Source organism: Prinia subflava, chromosome 2, assembly GCF_021018805.1.
Source record: "Prinia subflava isolate CZ2003 ecotype Zambia chromosome 2, Cam_Psub_1.2, whole genome shotgun sequence".
Lineage (NCBI taxonomy): Eukaryota > Metazoa > Chordata > Aves > Passeriformes > Cisticolidae > Prinia > Prinia subflava.
Window position 1 is genome coordinate 74,905,118 of NC_086248.1, and position 20,695 is coordinate 74,925,812.

The window sequence follows — 20,695 nt, forward strand, 5'->3', positions numbered from 1 at the left end:
ACTGGCAGCCTCAGCTGTGGCTGTACAAGGTATGACAATGCCCAGGTGTCTGCCCTGCCTTCTGCTGGACTTGGTGTTGCTGCAGCTGGAGCAGCAGGTTGGGACTGTACCAGTAGCTCAGCTGCCCCAGTTCACTCTCTGGTATCTCAGTTTCAGCTGCCAGGAAAGGTCGCTTGGGCAGTTGAAGACAAGGCAGAGGCTGATCCCATTTGGGTCTGGGGAGCCCAAAAAGCGCTATGCCTTATGCCTCTGCAGTATGACCCACCAAAACTCCTAATTCAAAATTCCTCAACCAACTTCTTGTCTATTCCCAGGCTGCAGGGTGTACTTTCAGTGCTCCCCCACATTTGTGGATTTTGTTGTGGAATAGACCTATAAAATAAAATGGAGAAGCTTTGCTGCAATCCTTGCTCATGGCACACACCACATGGTGTTAAGGGTTAAACTGCTGTGACAGTGTTAGGTGCATTCAGCTTCCCCAGGAAGGGAGGTGGCTACCATCACCTGTTTCAGTCGACATGATCAGGCAGCTTTTGAGCCCTGCTCCATTTAAAGAGAAAAATAAGAGCCAAGCAAATCTTTTAATATAGTCTTGTTTGGTCATTAAAAATGCACAAGGTCCTTTCTCTCCAGCACAGAAAGACACAACAGAGCAGTTTCCTTGCTGCTAGCTCAAACATAGCCTGGCCAGAGCCCTACCCTTTCTCCTCAGACTCATAAATCACTGCTCTTCCCATCAGTGCATCTCATGTTTCTTTTCTGTCCTTTTTCTCACTCTCGCTTCTCTCTCACCTTTTCTTTTAGGCTGTTCAATTTCCAGACAGCAAAGGCAGTTAAACTGTCTCCTCCCTCCTCTTGCCTTTTTCCAATCTCACAACTGTGGTGATGGAGAACTCCATGTGAGAAACACAGCCACTCTCCGTTCTTCTCATGCAGAGTCAGCCAGGTTAATCTCAGTGTTGGAAAAGGCAATTTGTGTTAGCGGGGCTGGTTCACTGGCAGTGAATTAGGGAGTGCTCACACGCACCGTTTCTTTGGCAGGGCTGTAAAGGCTGTAAGTCCCAGCTGGTGGGTGGTATCAAACAGCTGAAGGCTCCAACATCTGCTAATGACATAACTAGGCCCAGAAGAAGAGATTTATCTACAGAGTTGGAAGCATGCAAATACCTCCACAAAAAGGCAGCAAGCAAATATATATACTGTCTATTTAGTTGCTGTGCCAATTTCAGCGAGGCTTTACCCACACAGAATTTTATTGATACTCTCTTTTATACTCATCAGTCTGCTCTGGCAAGGCTAAATCCATTGAAAACCCATTAGTAAAGGAGAACTAGATTATTTTTTCCATGCAGAAGACATGCAGAGGACTTGTAAAAACTGGACAGATGCGTTGATTGGGAATTTGAAAATACTCTATCCTGCTCCTTTTTTCCTTAATAGAGAAAGTGTTCACTATTGTCCTTTAAAGCAGCTTGATTCATTTTAAAATATCATGAGGTTATTACCCTAAATCCCACTGAGGAAGGAAAATGCACCTTTTCCTTTCAGTTAGTCACACAAAAGATGTGATAGTTAAAGAACAAACAAGTCCCCTATCAGAACAAAGTACTCAATTGACTCTGCTGAGCCCATTTTACTATGAAATTCTTTCATACACTGTTTGACACAGACGAGTTTCTGAACAATCCCTGGGTGTCCAAGGCACAGAAAGAAGTCTGTTTGCTTTATGGCTCAGTTTCTTTCTCTTCTGAAGGGCAATGGACGACCCTCGTGCGTCACAGCTCTTCTGGGCCACGGTACAGTAGAGCTCATGTTACATTTTCGGTTAACTTACGTACACATTATGGTGGCTTTTTGAGTTGGTCTTCTTCACCACACATCTAAAGAGAGAAATAGAAAAGGAGCATCATTACCTATTACTCAAATTCTCAGGACTAGTAGCTGAGATCTTCCCTTAATTCTGTAATAGAGAGTGTTTATATGCACATTTTAGTTGAATTCAAATCAGAAGGAGTTTCCTAAAGAAAAGACATCATTGCTTGCACAGGAAGAGCTGCAGGAGGTTCATGGGCTCTCCCAGAGGGGAACAGAGAAGAGTCTGTATTCATGCAAAATACAGTGTCTCAGAGGAAACAGGGAACAGGGTGGCAAATGCTGTTTTTTACCACAGGAAACTCTGGATGGATTTAACAACACACCAGAAAACTCTCTGAAAGTGTTGTAAATCACTGCACAGACTGCCCCAGGAAATAGTGAAGTCACCATCCCTGGAGGCATTTAAGAGACATGTAGATAAGGCACTTTGGTTTAGTGACTTGGCAATGCTGGGTTAATTGCTGGACCTGAGGATCTCAAGAGATCTTTTCCAACCTAAGTGATTCTGTGACTTTGTGAAAAGGAAGATCAGGAGAACTGAGCACCACAGTGGAGCAATGGGCCATATTGAGTGGACTGCTGTGGCCATTGCAACATACAAATAAAGGAACTGTGCACACTGCAGCCAGTCTGAACTGCAGAGGGATTTCTGCTGAAGTTGCAGCAGACACCTCCTCTGCTGCTTTTGCAGTCATGGGCCAAATGTAAGTCACGGGCACACTGAGGAGAGGCACTGTCAGGGTGACAGTCTCTTGCTGTGGAGAAGAAAAATGGTTCTAGTCTGTCCAGTCAGACTGCCCAGGGACTGAGAGGAATTTTGCAGGTCCTTCACAGCTCTGGCAGTGATTTGCAGTGCGGTTTGGGGCAGCTTGTCCATGTAATCAGAGCATCGAAGGTTGCACACACATTAGAACAAAAAGCATGCAAATTTAGTGAGACTGTCTTGCAATTTGTGTTTACATAGCATATTGTGAATTAGAAGCATTAAATGTCATCTGCTGCTGTTACTACTACCATCAAGGGCAGAGTACTTCAGGTCATGTTGGTTTTAGTTTTGTCAATAGCTCAGACTGGTTTTGGTTTGGTTTTAGGCCATATATATGTATTATATAGTCCTGCATTATTAATAGTTGCTTAAAATTTTCCACAGCTCTGGATATTTCCTTTCACAGGGAACTGCAACAGAAAAGGAATGTGGAATATATAGTTTTATATATATATATATATATATTTCTACAGCAGCATAGTGATAGTGGTACTTCACACTGGTGGCAACACTTGCCACAGTAGGCTCTGCTGGTTTGTACAAGGCAGGCAGATGCTAACAGGGCCACATGTGAGTTACTCCAGTAACTTGACAAGAGGTTTATCAGTGTAGCCAAGGAAGTGGCCCTTAGGATCTTTTTGTATGTTAAGCTTGCTGGTTGAGTGGGACACATTCAGTCATTGTGGTTGTACTCATGTGGAGTCAGTTGATCAGGGCTTCATTGGCTTCTGGATAATGTCTCATCTAAACTGGGAGAACAACAGCAGAAAATTTTACTTCATTCACCTCTTCTTGAGGTTTTCCTTTATTTATTCAAGTGTGGACAACAACCATTGACCTGCATCAGCTGCCTGTAACACTTTCATTTGTCACACTTGTATTAATTCAGAATCTAATCACTGATATGGCTTCAGAGGCATAGCTGAGCATGGACGACTACTGACCATCATTATCATTGCATATAGGTGCCAGTCATGATGACTTTGAAACCTCTGATTTGTATTCAGTCATGCATTAGTATGGCTAATGCATGAGATTCTACTCGTGTACTTGAATTTGTATCACCATAATTAAACCATGAAAAACACATGCATTTTATTAAAAAGCAGGCAGGTATTTATCCTCAGTAGCAAAAGATATTTTTAAAAAGCTGGGGGTTTTCCTCTGCTAACGCCATCATTTAAAATCTGTGCTCCATGCCTAGTTCTTGGAGAGAACTAACCACATATAAGTTTGGAAGCCTTGAAATCCAAGGCAATAATGCAAATGATTTTCTGAAAATGCCATCCATTCCACTTTAATAAACCTGTTATTCAAAAGTACTGCTGTTGTTTTCTAGCAATAAGATATTGAGCCGCAATAGTGTACTCCTCCTTATGAGTTTCTAGTAGAATGAGTCTTTTCACCATTTCCTGTGCAGTTTCTTTTGAGATTCCAAAAGGCAGAGATTTCCCTTAAGATTATTTTTTGTTCCATGTTTATCATTTAAATCTGCAAAGTGAGAAACATCAGTCAGTGCTCTCAGCTGGACAAGTGACTAAAGCTCTTTGCTGGACATGCCAAGTACAGGTACCAGAATCACTGAGGAGAAATTGGTGCTCTCCTGACAGCTCTCCTTCTGTGCTGCTCTCTAAGCAGCATTTGTCGTGTTTTTCTAAGACCTGCTGTTACAAAACTAAAAAGTTTGCATGTCTTACTATATTTTCTAATAAGGCAAATGATGCTGACTGCATAAAAGTGATCTGTGAAGAAGATTTCTTTCCAATTTAGGAATGAGTGGAGAGTTTGGTTACATGGCCAAATACAATGTCTGGTCGCTATGTTGTTCACTTCAACGGCTTGGCCCAAAGAGCCAAGTGATTACCAATAGTTTCAATCCAAATCTCCCCTGACAGTAAATGTCCACACATTTTCATTTCTGAAAAATACATATGACAATTAATTTCTATTAATTTATCAGCATATATACAAGCATATGCCAATATTATGATTCTATCATTTTTTATGTCAAAGAGATAATTTTAAAACTATGATTATTTTAAAACTCTCAATGTTGTTTGATTTCTAAATGACACTTCTTGTAGCTGCCATTATTTATGGGTAAACAGAACTGTAGGCATCAAAAAGAGGCCCTACGCCTCCAGAATCTAAACTAATTGTTCCTCCATCTGGCTTTGGCAGACAGTCAGCATGGCTCTCAGTTGCACATGGTTTGAGCTGTCCTCTCCTAGAATAATGATTAATAGAAGAATTTTGAATAGTAATTTGTTTAAACTGTAGGAATTGGTTGGTTTGTGCGTAGTGCTTCTAACTGGTGTTTGACTACACTGTCCTTCATTTATTCCAGATAATTGATAAGAGCAAGAGAGACCCCTCTGAAGAAATTGAGATACTCTTGCGATATGGACAACATCCAAACATCATTACTCTTAAAGATGTGAGTACTCTTTGAGCACTTCAGCATTAAATGATTTTCACCTTATAGTCAGGCTCACTTATTAGTCCATGTCTGGAAAATTCTTCAGTTAAAGGTCCGAGCTAAAACCAGACCCATTGAAATCAAGCAGAAAAACATGACTTAACAAATTACTGGATAGCTGGTCAGGTTATGCATTCTCCAGTTACTGTCTAACAAACCATAAATAAAACCAAAGGGGCACAGTGCTGGAGTGAAGGAGTTTCTCCGTGACAGTAGAGTCGGCGACAAAGTATTTCTATAAGCAATGTGCAGGGGTAACACGTGGTTTATTGTGAAGGCCTTGCTTGTAGCTGCTGGGCACAGCTAAAGCAGGCCAGGAGAGCAAGAACAGCGAACAGAGCCGAGAGAGCGCAGAGCCCCGAATCCCGTACATTAAATATCTTTCTAAGTTGAAGAGTATGAGTTGGACCAACCAATCTAATACAAGATGACAACATATACAGCCAATAGAAATGTCCTACCACCCAAGGCAAGCAGAAGGAGATTGTTTAATCAAACGATCTGGCCCTCAGCTTAGCAGGAGTATATTGTTTAATCAAGGGGGCTGGCCCTCATCTTAGCAGGTCGTTGTTCACAAGCTGATGGCCCTGCACCCCACACCCTAAATCTCAAAGCATGCTTTCATTTCTATCTCGCTTGTTGAACTCAGACTCCCAGAATCTAAACAACTATATTTGTAAGGTCTTTCTACTTCATCCTTCCCAACATCTCCCCCATTCTGATGAACAATTAAAATAGTAGAAACTGCTTTACTCATAATTTTCTGCACACACTGAAGTATGCAGGGAACTACTACTAAAACTACAACTATTACTATTACTATTAAAATGAACAGGCTTATTTTGCAAAGTTTCTTTAGCCAAGGTGCAAAGCTCCAACCATCAAACAAACAATTTAGCTATTGTCTTTTAAAAGTGTTGTTGATTTGGAGGTTGCCAAAGTTCGCCAGGATCTTGGTGGTAGTAGGTCTGGGTCAGTACTTGGGATTCGACTGATAATGTAGCGGAGTGTTGTGGAGTCGGGGCATTCATAAATTTTGCCTCGGGTGCTTGGGATGCCACTATTTGTTACGTCACATGATGGCATTGCGCACTCGCTTTGGAGTTTTTTGGAGAGTGGGTTTGCCTTGTGTCATGCTTAGCTCGACATTGCCAGGCATGATGTTTCCCTTTCTTGCAGGCATGGCAGCGATGCGGTGCTTGTGCACCTCTTTTAATTTCTGGGCAATTTCTCACAATATGACCAGGTTTTTTACAAAAGTAGCAAGGTGCTGAGGTTACAGCAGTTTGCATAACAGCCATGGTGTTGTTTTGTTGCTGGGAGTTCAGGTGCAAAGCAGCTAGAATTTCAGTCAGTTTTTGGTCTCGTGCCTCTGCTTGTGTTGCCTGAGCCGTAAGAGCTCGTTCAATTTTTTCTCCTAAAGTCTTTCCAAGTTCATTTGCTTGGATAGCTGCCACTTGCTGTGGACTTCCAATTTTGTTGCAAGCTTCAATCATTTCAGGTACTGTGGGTCTTTGTTTTCCTAGGGCTTTGATTACTCTTTTACATTCAGCATTGGCATTATTTTCAATAATGTCTCTTATCATAATTGGGCGAGCTATATCATCGCCACATTGCCTTTCTGCTGCTTGTATCACTCGGTCTGCAAATGCAGTAAATGGTTCAGACAGCTCTTGACTGATCAGATTGTAGGCTTTTTCAAAACTTCCTGCAGGCTGAATCTGCAAAAAGGCTCTACGAGCCATTTTTTTAATGTCATCAAATACTATTCTGGGTAGGTTCACTTGATCTTCATTCCGGTCATCAGGATGCTCACCAGTCAACTTAGATATGGTAAGGGTGCGAAGGGTTGCATCAGTGCTTTGCCTGTAAGTGGTCAAAACTCCTGTAAGCATTCTTCTCCATATGTGTTCCCACAGCATATATTGTGAATCTGTGAGAATTACACTGGCGAGATTTTTACAGTCATTTGGTGTCAGCGTGTGTTCTTCTATCATACTTTTAAGCAGTTGTTTAAAATAGGGTGAGCAAATGCCACTGTCTTTCACTGCTTTTCGTAGTTCTTTTATTTCATGAGGTGGGATAGCTGTCCATGTTCTTGTATTTTCGGCTTGTTGGCTGAATAGCACAGGCATAGCTAGAGGATTCAGACTTTCCTCTTTGCAAATCAAGCGTTTGACTTCATGCCAGTCTGTGAATTGGGAATTGTCGAAGCACTTCTGGGGGTTTTGTACTTTTGGGATTGATGTTAGTGAATAATCAGGGTTTAATGTCTCATTTTGGGTTGAGAAGTCTGTCCCAAACACAGGGACAGGGGGGCCTGTAGAGCTGTTTGGGAACAGACTTAGTTGTTTTTCAGGGTTCTCTTGTATTTGAATCAAAGGGTTGTCATTTGGAGGGACAAAATAGTTCTCTTGTCTGTCCTGTATTCATTGAAGCAGCTGTTGTATTCTACTCTCCCCCTTTTCGTTACACGGTTTGTGTGCATGGCTGGGACTGTATGGACGAGTTGTGATACAATGAAGTCTCATTTGGTGGTAGGGGTGCGGAGGGCGGGAACGCAGCTGGGTGACCGAGGAGATTCAGTGGCTGGGGTAGGGCAGCAGGCATCGGAGGCAGAGGAGCTGACAGTGAAGGCACATCAGCTGTTCCCAACACTGGAGAATTAAAAAAATGGGTTTGGATATGCAGCATGGTTTAAAAGATCTCCCTAGCTGGGTGTTTTGGGGCACTGCTGAATACACACAGTGGTGCTGCTGGGCAGGGGGATGATCTTTCCTGAGCAGTAGCTATTCCTGTGCAGCCTGTGAAATCTGCTTTGCTGAGGAGACCTCACAGAGTCACTAGGATTTCCCCCAATAGTGTTTTAATGCAAGGGACTATTTGCTTCTACTCCAGCAGCCTGAGAAGTCATTAAGGTATTTTTCTTCAGCATTTCATATGAAAAATAATCCTTCACTATGCTTAAATGAAGTAATGGCCTTTAGTCAGAGGTGTTTTACTTTAGCTGCCTGAAGTCTCACCATGATTGTCTGCACCATGGCAGATTCAGAGTTTACAGGACAAAATCCTGCTTGTGTTGGTGGTCAGTAGATTATGGTTTAGACCTTAGAGAAGGATATAAGAATGTCCTAATCACATGCCCTCAGGAAAGTCTCACCTAATCCCTCAGTGTTCAAGAGTATCTGAAAATCTGTGCAAATTAAGTTTTTATATTCCTCTCCAAAAACATACAGCATTGATGACTATAATGCTGCCTATTACTGCAGTCCAGATAAAGGATGATGACCTAAAAATGGTTGTCCTCCAATTTAAATGATAAAATGTCTTTACCAACTGCCATTAACACTGAATATAAATATGTCTTGCAGCTGATATAAACAGTATATTCACCAAAATTGCAAATATAAACTATGTATTATCATTAGATGTAAGTTTTGGCCAACAGTATAATACAGCTCTTTAGCTGATCATGAGTCAAAGGGAAATATTGATATTTGAAATGGCAAATGTTACCCTCTGGAAGTGGAAAGAGATAACACTACTGAGAAGAATGCTTGGGTGAGAGCCAGCAGACATTTGAAGCTGTGTGGAGTGGTGCTGTTTTTTAACAGCTGAGCCTGCTCTCTTGGTATGATAGAAAACCAGAAAGCTACATTTCTGTGTGGACAAATCAGCAAGCTGCTAGAGACACCAGAAAAAAGTGATGATTTAAATCATTTTATAGAATTTTCTTTTTAGTTGTTGAGTGTAAAAAGCCCATTTCCCACACATTTGCCAATAAATTTCCTTGTTTGCAACTTCACACACAAGCCAACACTGCAGTTAAAGGACCAACCTTTACCGAGCTGATGAGTCGAAGGTGTGTGTTTGTTGTGTTCCTGTTGCAGGTGTATGATGATGGGAAGTTCGTGTACCTGGTGATGGAGCTGATGCGGGGAGGCGAGCTGCTGGACCGCATCCTTCGGCAGAAGTGTTTCTCAGAGCGGGAGGCCAGCGCTGTGCTCTGCACCATCACCAGGACCGTGGACTACCTGCACTCTCAGGGCGTAAGCATTGCTTTTTTTGGCTTAGCTGCATCAGCCTTCTTAAAGTTCAACTTCTTGAAATAGCAAATAGTTGTGATCTTGCTTCTCCAAAATGTAAATATGTTCCCACCCCCCAAAAAACCTACCTCCATATTTATAATTACATTTGGTTTGTGAAATAGGGTCCTGGGCTTTTTATCCATTTTCCACTGAACTGAAGCATGCTTTGAAGCATGTCAAAGTAGTATTTTCTTTCCCACACTACAGTGATTTTCAAGTTCATGTACCTTCTTGAGATATTAGTTGTTTACTTTTTATCACAATCATTATTGCAGGACCTGAACTTTTAGCAACACTTCACATATGGTAGCTGAATCAGCAGATAGGTAAAAAATCAAATGCTCAGCTCTCCAAATGAAGTGGCAGTTTGAGCAGCTGATGGGAAAGACTTCTGACATGCTGTTAAAATCTGACTTTTAAAGTCTAAGCTCCTCATATACAACAGTTTGAAAATCTCTCCTTTTCTGCATTTCAGGGATGAGCAGTTGGGAAAGTAGTCAAATATTTACTGCTTTTCCTGCTTCATGATTAAAACAAAGTGCATTTTGTGCTTTGGCTTCTCTGCTTTCATGGTATTTTTTCAGTCTTGCTGTAAAAACTAAAGGCTGTTTTCCTGCCACTGAAATTCAGCATGTCTGGTAAGACACACAATCACATGAAAATTGTGTGGATACATTTTGATATTAGGAAGCAAATTAATGCCTCCTTTCAGGTGTAAGCCACTTACATGGACAGTCACAAGAAGATCCTTACACACTTTCCTCCTATGATGTGATTTATTTTTCACCTTCCAGCTGAGTACTGAGGGCCATCAAGCTCCAGGAGACTCTGCCACCGAGATGTTTGTACAACAGCCCACTTTGACCACCCTCAGGAAGTTGTCTCCTCTTGGAGCAGCAGCCTCCATCTTAATACACTACAGAGGCTGTCAAAACATTTTGTTTCTCATTTTAACAGACTTAATTTTTTTTCCCTTCATTTGTCCAAGGCTTTGAAGTAACTTTTTTTCCAAAACTTAAATATTTTCGGCATGAGCTCTTGACCTACCTCAACCAGCAGACCAGAAATGGCAGCCAAGCCCCAGTGCTCCCTGACCTCCTCTTCTCACTTGTTTCTCCCTGTTCTTTCCTAAGGTGGTGCACCGAGATCTCAAGCCAAGTAACATCCTCTACATGGATGAGTCAGGAAACCCAGACTCTATCAGGATCTGTGATTTTGGGTTTGCCAAGCAACTCAGAGCAGAGAATGGGCTGCTCATGACTCCCTGCTACACAGCCAACTTCGTGGCTCCTGAGGTAGGATCACATTTCAAAGCCTGCAGTAGTAAGTGTGTCCTAGGAAGCAGTCCTTCCTGCCTTGCTGCCTTTACAAGAGGAGCAAGGCAGAAACCAGGCTACTGGCACTTGCACAGCCTCTATTACCGTAACTTTCCAATTCCTAGTCCTGTCACAGCAGTTGTTTTTCTCCTGACAGAAGCTGGTGTCTGTCCTGGACTGCTGCACACCATGCTTTGGCTCATTACTGGGATAAATACCTTTTTTTCTCTAGCTGTTTCTGATCAGACTACTTTCCCTCTAGTGCACTGCATCAGAACAGGATTAGGCTTCAGAGGGAAATCTTGATGTCGGGTTGCCCATAGATGTTGTGGAGTCTCCTTCTCTGGAGATATCCAAAAGCCATCTGGACACAACCCTGAGTGTACCAGGGGACCCTGCTTGAGCAGGGAGGTTGAACTATATGACCCTTCCAACCTTAACCATTCCATGATTCTGTGATAAAACTGAAAAGAAAAATCTTTGTATGAAATCCTTACTGTGCTGAAATCAGCTTTATTTTTGGCTTTGCTGAGCTAAGGAAACATCTCTCCTCTTGAGCTCTCCTAGTACCAATCGCCCCTGTTTTGGGGGATGTAGGAAATGCTTTCTCATTTTTACAGACAGGAAGGTGGAGGAAAACCAAACAGCTTGTTCCAAGCACAAGCTCTGCATCACTGGCAAGTGCTGCTCCTTTCATGCAGCCCTGTGGGGGTGGGCTTGGGTCTCACGGCTGTTTCATGGCTTGGGCTCTTGGCTGTAATTCACCCATGAGATGTTCATACCTGCTTCCTCACAATGAAGGAGCAAGAGTTCATTTCTTGGGTAATTTAGCCGTTTCTGGGAGTGATGAAAATCAAAAATTGTAGTACTTGCAATACACTACTTCAGATGTGTGTCTTCCTTTGCTTATTTTGGTCCTTATATGAAAAACAAAAAATTACTGTTTTCCAATACTTCATCTGTTCTCTACTATCAAATACCAGTGTCTCTCAATTGGTATCATCTAACTTCTTTTTTCTCCCTAAGTCTTCTGTTTTTCTCCTGTGCAGTGTTCATCTGTGACTGAGAATAGAAAAAATTAGACGATCTTTCTGTACAAGATCCTTTTGTGATACCAAAAGTTACAGGAATCACAGCCTTCCAGCATCAGAAGGAGGATTTGTTATATAGAGACCATTGCCAGGGCAGTATAAATTCAAAACAGATTTTTCCTCAGCAAAAAAACAAAACTCCTTCCAATGCCAAGATAGATTGGTTTGGGGTTTTTATTGCAGTTTGGTTAGGCTTTTCTTTTAGAAATGGGAATGTGCTGTTTAAAATTTATCAAAGTAGATTGAAAAAGTTGTGTGGCACCACAGCCATTCTATTTCTAGACCACAAAAATAATAATATTTGCAAGATTTGACGCAGTCAGATTTCCTCCAAGGTAGAAAATGCTTAAAATAGGCGTAGCTATTTTTCGTGACAAGCTGTTCTGTATAGTGTTTGTAATCACAAACACTGCCAGTTTCAGATCAGACTCTTGTGATTTGAACTGAAAGCAGAAATCACACTCCCAGACATTTGTGATGAGTAAGACAGGTCCTGGTAATGCAAGAGACATTGGAGATTAATTGAAACATTACTGGCAGAGAGCTTACATAAAGCCTTAAGTGCTTTTACATTTTACCTGTGATATAATGCTGCCCTCCAGCCTAGATTTGACTTTCACATTTTTTCCTGAGTCCCGCTGCAGCGTCTGCCACGTGCTCATGAAACTAATTAAGGAGGCAGAAAGTCAGCTGAGCTGGTGACAAAGAGGGCGGTGACCGAAGGAGGAGGACATGGTTGCCCACTTGGATCTCCTTTTATTTTGGAAACAGTTCATTTGGGGTTTAGGTGATAGCAAGAGCAAAGATGAAGGCTATCTGGAAGAGGCACGCTGCCACCTAGTGCGTGTTCTGCTGCATGAGAGGAGGAAAGAGCCAGGCTGTTGAACTACTGATGTAGTAGGGTGCTTCTGGATAAAGTAAAAATATTTATTCTGCAGTTCTCCTACAGAATTCGTGAAGAACTACTGCTTTGTGATTTGAAATTATGAGGGTCTTTATTTGCTTTTGTACCCATTTGCATCCCTGCTTGTTACAACTGAGAAAAAACTTCTGTTTGTAACACTGTTAACCCAGTGAGTCAAAGCCTACAGAAATAAAAGGGGGTTGGACAAGTAACTGAGCCATTCACAGAACTGGATGAACCCAGGGTAACATTATCTCCAGGATGTCTATTATCCCCACAACATCCTGCTATAGTGTGGCGCTAAGAACCAGTTTCTGCCTCTATTTCAGATCCTACTAAGTTTTGGAAGTGACCTGATCATTTTGGGGTTGTGTAACCACTTGCTTATTAACTCACTCCACTAATATCATCACTGCCTTATTTTTCTGTCGCTTACCTTGGACTTGATTGTCCTGGGTTATTGGAGGAAAACAGAGAAGGAGTGAAATTGTTACTGTTGTCAACAGAATGAGAATGACCACAAGAAAAGATAAATGTTGGGTATTCAGTGTCACAGGTGAAGCAAGAAGCGACTGGGTTTGTCAAACAGCAAATAAGGTTTTCCCATAAAAGCTCACATTAATAGAGGGGGCATGCATGAAGGAACTAAAGAAATAGAAATAAATACATCAACCAGAAAGCCTCTATATTATGTGCAGGAGAGAGAGGCAGAAGCACGATTTTGCCAGCTTTGTTGAGCAGGAGGAACTGTGGCTTTTTCTCTGATTTTTTTTCTCTGGTTTTGTTGTTGTTGTTGTTTTGGGTTTTTTGCTGTGGGAATTTTTTTGTAGGTAGCAAATGTTCACTCAGCAGCACACCTTGCAGGTGGCTCCTTTGCCACTCATCATTTATAAAATCTGTCGAGGCAACATTTTCTCAAACTGTTTTTCCTTAGCAGAATTTGGTCTTTTCTGTGACAGACATCAGATAACTTTAATCACTTCTGGGTAATAGGGCTGCAGGTCATGTCAGAAAAAGACTTGCTGAATTGGTACATTCCTTTCTCATGTGCTTTGCAAAAAGATGTATCTACTGCTCCATCTGAAGAGGACAAAACTCCTTGTGTGTCAGAACTGAATAAACAGAGGGTAGTTTGCGTCTGTGGGAAGATATGGAGGTGGTCCTTGAGCTTAGCTGGTGGCTTCTCTTTCACTTGGACCTGCACTGACCTAAAAAGCCATTTCTTCCAGTATTCACTAGCACAGATGAAATCTGGACTTCAGCCTTGCTGCTACACTTTATCATCCTGTATCAGTGTTGAACCTACTGGTCAGATCTCTGCTGACTACCATGGGTCTTGTTTTCCCCATGGGAAAAGGGGGCCAAGTTGTAGCCTGCTGTTAACTCCATCCAGTCTAAATGTGCCCATTTTTCTTTATACAGAAGTAAGATAAGCCTTTTAGCATGCATCTTCATTAGTCTGGCATTAGATATGCTTCAGTGTGCATCCATTTGCTGTATCAAATCCAAACTGAGCTCAGTTGCAATACTTATCACTGTCATTTAGCCCTGTGGTGCATCCACAGTGGTGTTGTTAACTTTTATGTTAGGAGGATATGTTTCAAAGTATTAATGAGCTTTTTTATTTTATGAAGCATTTTAAAACAGTGAAATATTGTTCTGTTTTGCTGCATGTTGGATGGTCAGGGGAGCTCCCAGACTCCCCAGCTCCAACATAATGCACTCATCTCTCTCACTGTGAACGGGAAAGATGTGCTGAGTTTAACCAGCTCATTTCAGCCTGGGCTTTGCTGTGCTCCCTGGCACTACCCATGGATATTTTGATCCTAAGGCAGCCACCTGTTCAAGGCAGATACGCAGCTAAGCCCTGGGAATGTCAGCAGACACAACCACTAATCAGTGCTTTTTGTAGACTGGAGGCTAAAAATTCAGGAATGCAGATTAACCTATTTTCATCTCTCTCTTTCCTTCCCACAGGTCCTCAAACGCCAAGGTTATGATGCAGCCTGTGACATTTGGAGCCTGGGGATCCTGCTGTACACCATGTTGGCAGGGTGAGTGGCAAGGTTCTCCTAGAGCAGCAGTCTCCAGTGGGCTCAGCACTGCAGCATTAAGGCAGAAAGCAGTCAGCTGGGGATCCTGGCCTCCTTGAGCAGTGTGTTCAGTTGTAAAAAGCAAGAAAATAGATGTCAAGAGTTAGAATTAGAATAAGTCTTTTCTAGAATGCACAAATATCTTTGACACTTGACAGGTTGTTTGGGTTTTTAACATAAAGTGCCTGTATGCACTGAGACTTAGACTCCTAAAGGGTTCACTCACCACTTAAGCAGTCAGAAAGTTTTCCATTAGGAGAGATGCCTAGGAGTATAAAGAGCCTCACCATGTTCACCTTATCCATGGAACAATGTTAATTCATTTTATTGATACATGTATTCTCTTCAGCTTCATTGTTCTTCATTTGTTATTGTTGTTGAAGTGTCTGAGCACCTCTAAAAGCTAAAAAAAAAAAAACAACCCACCGAAACATACTTTTTAGATCCTGTTTGAAAAATATGATTCAGAAAGTAAACTAAAAGATCAGCAAGAACAGCAACAGGCAGCAGAAACTTCTGAGAGGTACTTGGCAAAAATACTCCTATCAGTGTGCTGGCTAAAGTGGAATGTTAAAACAAGAAGATCCAGGGAAAGACACAGATTGAAATAAGCTGTGAAGGATAGGAATAAGATGTGCTAGGATGATTGGGAAACAAAGTGTGCAAACCCAATCTAGAGTTATCAGGCCCCTGAATATCATTTCTCAGACTATGGTATGTGCACATTTATCACACCTAAGCGCAGCTTTTCAGTGACCTCTCTAAACTGTTTAATCTGATCATTCAGCTGTGACAAGAAGCTTGGATTCATTCCTAGGTTTCGTACAGAAAACAAAGAGTTGGATTCTGACTTTCTGTTATTTGCATCTCTTGCCTTGTGGATTATAAAAAAGGTGCCAGGGGTCTCTATCTCATCTATTTTATTCTTGACTACAGATGCATTCAAGGTCAGCTGAAATATATCAAAACATTCTGGGGAAGTTTCCCAGTCTGCTGGATCTCCAAGTGCCTATTTCTATTTGGCTGATGCCTTAGACTGCTACACAGCTGGAATCAGTAAAATAAAATGAACACATTACCCACAGTTACATTTGTTCAGTTAATTATATTCAGAACACATCTTTGTTGAATATGAAGAAAAAAAACCCCAAATATACTTCAATCAGAAATACAAATAACACAACTTAGTAAATATTCAATTTACTGACAGGTGCCAGAAACCTGTATCTCATTTTTTCTGCACTTACCAGAGAAAATAATGGTAACACAATCAGTTGAGGAATGCTTTTTTAGGTGCCACCACTGCATTTATGAATGGTCTTGTTCCTGCTCACCAGAGATTAGTAGGAACTGGTAAGTATTTACACCCAGGACTTTTTTCTCCTCCTATAATCACTATGAGCAGAGAGGTCTCAGACAGCCAGGACTAGAGCACAGGCCATGGATCATGTTAATGGAGCTAGTGACAGACCTCAGAGTTTTTGCCAGTCCTTAATTCTTACTTGCATCTCTCCTGATAGCTATAGATTACAGTAACATTACCTATCTCTTTGGGCTGAACTGCTAGGAGGTCTGAAATGTTTTTGAAAATGAGAAAATACAGCATGAGGAATTGAATTTGCTACCAGAAACCAGGTGGGATAGGAAGCTGTGGCCAAACCAACTGTATAACAATCTAAAAACCACTCTGGCAAGTTTGAAGAGAAGACAGATTGAAGGAAAAACATAAAAATCAAAAATACCTACTTCTCCTAAACCTACACAGCTGTTTGAGATTGCAGGGTAAAAATGGGCCTGGCAGATGGTAGTCAGCTGCAAAAACTTCATCTGTTGTCACTTGCTGAAGACAAAAAGTGTACCCTCTGCATGAGACACTGATTTTGCAACAAACTGGGTACATGTTATAAGTCATATCTGACTGGCTGGACAAAGAAATAACCTACTGCAGGTAATTTCTTTTGCCCAACTGATTTGCACATTATGGCTAACAAAGCATTGCAAAATAGATTAGAAAGGGTTCTTTTTTCTTTTCCTTTTTTTCTGTTTCAGATTGTATTTCTTCTCCTTTATAATGTTTGTCCTTTCTTGCTGTTACCAAGGTACTGGTATTGGTAATAAAGGTGTTGGCAATAAAGCAGAGTTAAAACAAGAGGTAAAACCCTGACTATTTTTACAAAGAATATTTAATTCCTAAAAAAATATAACAGAAAAAATATTAAAAAACCAATTAGGGAATCTGTCTTTTCCTCTACAGATCAGTATGAGGAACCACCAGCTTGTATAGTTTGAGTGAAAATGAAGCAACAGTATCAGTGGTACATTCTGGAACCAAATTCCTGTTGTCATCAGTGGCAGTTAATACTAGAAGCTAGAAATCATGTACTTGTAAATTACATCGTTCTCTCTCTCTTGTTTTGTTGGGTTTTTTTCATTTTATTTTTCTTTTAATAGGTTCACTCCTTTTGCAAATGGACCAGACGACACCCCAGAGGAGATTCTGGCCAGGATTGGCAGTGGCAAATATGCTCTTACAGGAGGAAACTGGGATTCAGTATCTGATACTGCAAAGGTCAGTGAACCTTTTCTCAAATTTTCTCTCAAGATTTAAATACCACAGAACTTTTTTTTGGTGCAACTGCACTTCTAAGAGAAGTGGAGGTTTGTCAATGACACAGATGTATAGTCATGAACCACCTTTTGCTTCTCATCAACCAGGAGCAGGCAGTTTTAGTTCCTGTACAGTTCACAGTTTAGGCCACCCATCTATCACAAAGCAAGGAAACCCCTGGGAGAAAAACAAATCACCTGGTGCTCTGATCTTTAGGCATGAAGCTGTGCAGTAATCTGTAAGACAGGTAAATGGGCAGGAGAGTTACAGGCTTCCAGCTGCCCAGCATTAATCAGGAGCTTTGACAGGCTTTAGAGATTCTTGCAAGAGATTTCATTTTAGCAACTGTTAGTATCCAATGGGAGAACATTGATACTTTCCACCACAAAAATGCAATCCTAGTAACACATTAATCTTGCACCAGCCCCTATGAGCATCACAGTGGATTTTTTTTATCAGCTGGCCAGTTATGAAATTAAAATGTTCAGATGTTGTAGAACTAACCTACATGTACTTTAGTTACCTGAGTACTGAGTTTCCATTCTAAGTTTCTCTTGTAAGTATGCCTCGAGGTCAGCGAGGAGATGCCTCCAGATGGCATCCTCTCCCTAGGTGTTTATCACTCCTAGAAGGTCACCAGTAATTACCAGTCATTCAATAAGATGAATACCCTCCACAGTATGTACTGACTGGATTATTAGCTGAGAGTTGAACATTAGACTTGAAAATTTTGAAGATAAGACCTGACACTTAAAGAACATAAAGCCTGTCTAAAGTGCATCACTCTCTCCATTGGCCATGCCAATGATGACACTGTCAACAGGAAGGTCTTAGTAAAACCTGCACTGCTGTTAATTACTTTCTCCCTTGACCTGTTTTCTTCCTTTTCAACCTAGGACATTGTGTCTAAGATGCTCCATGTAGACCCTCATCAGCGCCTCACAGCAGTCCAAGTCCTGAGGCATCCATGGATAGTGAACAGGGAGTACCTGTCTCAAAACCAGCTCAGCAGACAGGATGTTCACCTGGTTAAGGTACCTCCTCCACCCTTCCCTCATCCTTGCTCTCAGAATGAGCTGTCATTTGTGTAAACAGTCTGAAAAGTGATAGAGGAGTTGGGAAGATTATTTGCCCCATTAACATGGTGCTGTATTAACTGTATCTTTGACTGTTGCCTGCTCAGTATTTTTAACTTTAGGCTGCACTGTAATGACCTGGTGGCACATACTGCTCTTCACCATTTTGAATCTGAGATACTCCAGGTGTCTGCCAGCCTAAGTGGCATCATTTCATGGAAACTGTGCATGTGTAATAGTTTTTTAGGATACTGAATAGGGGAAGGGAAAAGCATCAAAGAACTGAATTTAAGCTCCAAGTTTTCTCTTTCTCTGTTTTACAGGGTGCAATGGCAGCCACCTACTTTGCTTTAAACCGAGCACCTCAGGCACCAAGGCTGGAGCCTGTATTGTCCTCCAACCTGGCTCAGCGGCGAGGCATGAAAAGACTTACCTCTACCAGATTGTAGCAGTACCCCCAAAAGGCCTCCTTGAAAGCCCACAGTTTATTATTTGAGAAATTCATCTTTACTTGGCTAGCAGAACTTTTTTGGACAACCTGCACATGAAATTGCCAGAATTAGCAGAAGCCCATGTAAGGCAAAGTTCTCATTTGTTACATCATTTCTTTTACATTCCAGCCAGGGTCCTGAGTTTAACAACCTCACAAAGATGTGCCAGTTTTGCCAGTAGCTCTGTTTCCTTACTGAGATAAAGCCAAATAAAATAGGCAAGCTTCATCCTTTCCACCCTAGGAAAACTATTTTTGAGTCTGTAAGATGTTCCATGGGAAGAGTTTTCATTTTGTTTCTCAAGAAAAGCACTTTTTACCATGAAGAACGCTGTCGGGTTAGAATGCTGTTCCAGGAAGCGTCATGATGAATTGTCTTGGCTGGTCACCAGTAGACATCTACTGATCTCCATTCACCCCAGAAGAGCGAAGGCTGCAGAGACACAGGAGTAATACCTTGTCTGAAACAAGTGCTATACAACATGAGGTAGAGAGAGCTGGTGGTGGTGGAAATACATTCTGGTTTTGAGGAATCTTTTGCACTGTGCCCCTGCCTTCTCTGGAATGAAGCTAGCACCTCTCAAGGAGAGTGTGCCACCAACTCTGACTTGCTCAAAAGTCTCAGAGAGCAAAAAACCTCTGAGAAAACTTGGTCTTCTGAGGAAAAGAATGGGTCTTATGAGACTGTGGGAGGCATTCACGTAAAGCAGCGTGAGTAGGAGCCTGTGGATCAGGCAAGAGAAAGGTGCCTGGTCCTGGCCAGCAAGCAGGTCTGGGAGGATTAGGTGAGGGGCCTGGGGAACCGAACAAAGGCAGGGAAGGGTGTGAGTGGCTTTGAGGACAGCAGGCAAAATAATCCAAAGGCAACTAGTGTACAAGTGGTGGGGGGCAGACTGTGACTCCCTCTCAAAGCAGGGACAGTGCCCCTTCATTGACTGGTGCAGAAGACAGTGGGTGGTGGGGCTGCCCAGGGGCCAGGTGGGTCAAAGCAGCCATCCCCCCACACTGTCACCCACTCTGCTCACCAAGAGCTGTTCCTGCAGGCCAGGGTGCCATGCTGCAGCGAGAGAGGCCATTCCAGCCACTGCCCCCTGCCCTCCCCTGGCTGTTCACCCAAAACCGCCTCCATCACCCAACATTTCGTGTCCCTGCCTGGGTGTTCTGCTCTAGCAGAGCCAAACTCCCCATGCCTCGTGTGTGCAGAGAGTACCCACTTCTGAAGAGTTCAGCCAACTCTGTTAAAAGCTTTAATAATAATAAATTATGAGGAGAAATGGGAGGATGCTCTGCTTTTATATTTATATGAATATGTACATGTGTATTTATATACATATAAAACAAAAATTCTGTGCCCTAATACCTGGATTTTCCAGGTCCAGGGAAAGAAAACTTTTGTTGAAATGGTCTCTGCAAAATGGACATTTTCTCATTCCCTGGTTTCAAAGAAAGCAAGCAAGGTTTGTGGTGCCAGATGTGAACTATTTTTTTATTCTTTTTCTTACCCATCTTGGCTTATTGGTGGTCACAAGCTGACCAGGATTCTTCTTTGTACTGCTTTTGTTAATTGTTATTTTCTGAGTGAATTTTGTCACCTCAGATCTTCATGGGAAAAGCTACTGTGCTGTGTTGGCTTTTTTCTGTTGTGACAGGGGAGGAAAAAAAAAAGAAAAATGTGAACATGGAGCTTCATATGCTAGACATGGTAATTTTTGCTTGCTGGGTAGTTTGTGCATCTTGGTGCTGAACTGGAACTACCAGATCACTGCCTCAGAGTGTCCAAGGGGTTTCATTTGCTATAGTAATATTCTTCCTAAAACTATCTTTGCTTCAAAGTTGACTGAAGTTTGTTTGTTTGCATTAGTTTATTTTTAAATTTAAATTTATTCTTAATAATTTAAACTGATATTTA

At 41.8% G+C, this 20,695-nt stretch overlaps 2 protein-coding genes across 4 annotated transcripts in view; one reads left to right on the forward strand and one right to left on the reverse strand.

Annotated features, from left to right (window-relative positions):
- RPS6KA2 (ribosomal protein S6 kinase A2) overlaps positions 1 to 19,114 on the forward strand; it is a 273,745-nt gene extending 254,631 nt beyond the window's left edge. For both annotated transcript variants that reach the window (XM_063390606.1, XM_063390608.1), the window contains 7 exons: positions 4,989 to 5,078; positions 9,011 to 9,169; positions 10,342 to 10,503; positions 14,497 to 14,573; positions 17,064 to 17,181; positions 18,117 to 18,254; positions 18,620 to 19,114. In XM_063390606.1, the coding sequence (XP_063246676.1) occupies positions 4,989 to 5,078; positions 9,011 to 9,169; positions 10,342 to 10,503; positions 14,497 to 14,573; positions 17,064 to 17,181; positions 18,117 to 18,254; positions 18,620 to 18,745 (870 nt within the window). In that variant the 3' untranslated portion in view covers positions 18,746 to 19,114. The remainder of the gene's footprint in view (positions 1 to 4,988; positions 5,079 to 9,010; positions 9,170 to 10,341; positions 10,504 to 14,496; positions 14,574 to 17,063; positions 17,182 to 18,116; positions 18,255 to 18,619) is intronic.
- On the reverse strand, positions 1,621 to 19,206 carry LOC134547076 (endogenous retrovirus group K member 8 Gag polyprotein-like). 2 transcript variants are annotated; one of them, XM_063390609.1, is made up of 3 exons: positions 19,107 to 19,206; positions 14,900 to 15,015; positions 5,379 to 7,777 (listed from the first exon to the last, which is right to left on the reverse strand). In XM_063390609.1, the coding sequence occupies exon 3, from the start codon at positions 7,253 to 7,255 to the stop codon at positions 6,188 to 6,190; it is 1,068 nt and encodes a 355-aa protein (XP_063246679.1). In that variant the 5' UTR covers positions 7,256 to 7,777; positions 14,900 to 15,015; positions 19,107 to 19,206; the 3' UTR covers positions 5,379 to 6,187. The 2 variants fall into 2 exon arrangements, 1 of the variants encoding a protein (XP_063246679.1); XR_010079366.1 differs by lacking the exons at positions 5,379 to 7,777; positions 19,107 to 19,206 and adding an exon at positions 1,621 to 1,880 and having other exon boundaries at positions 14,900 to 16,767.
- Positions 19,207 to 20,695: the final 1,489 nt, after the last annotated feature.

Bases quoted from the DNA above. Each gene is read 5' to 3' on its own strand.
- LOC134547076 (XM_063390609.1), bottom strand. From the start codon at position 7,255: ATGCCTGTGCTATTCAGCCAACAAGCCGAAAATACAAGAACATGGACA.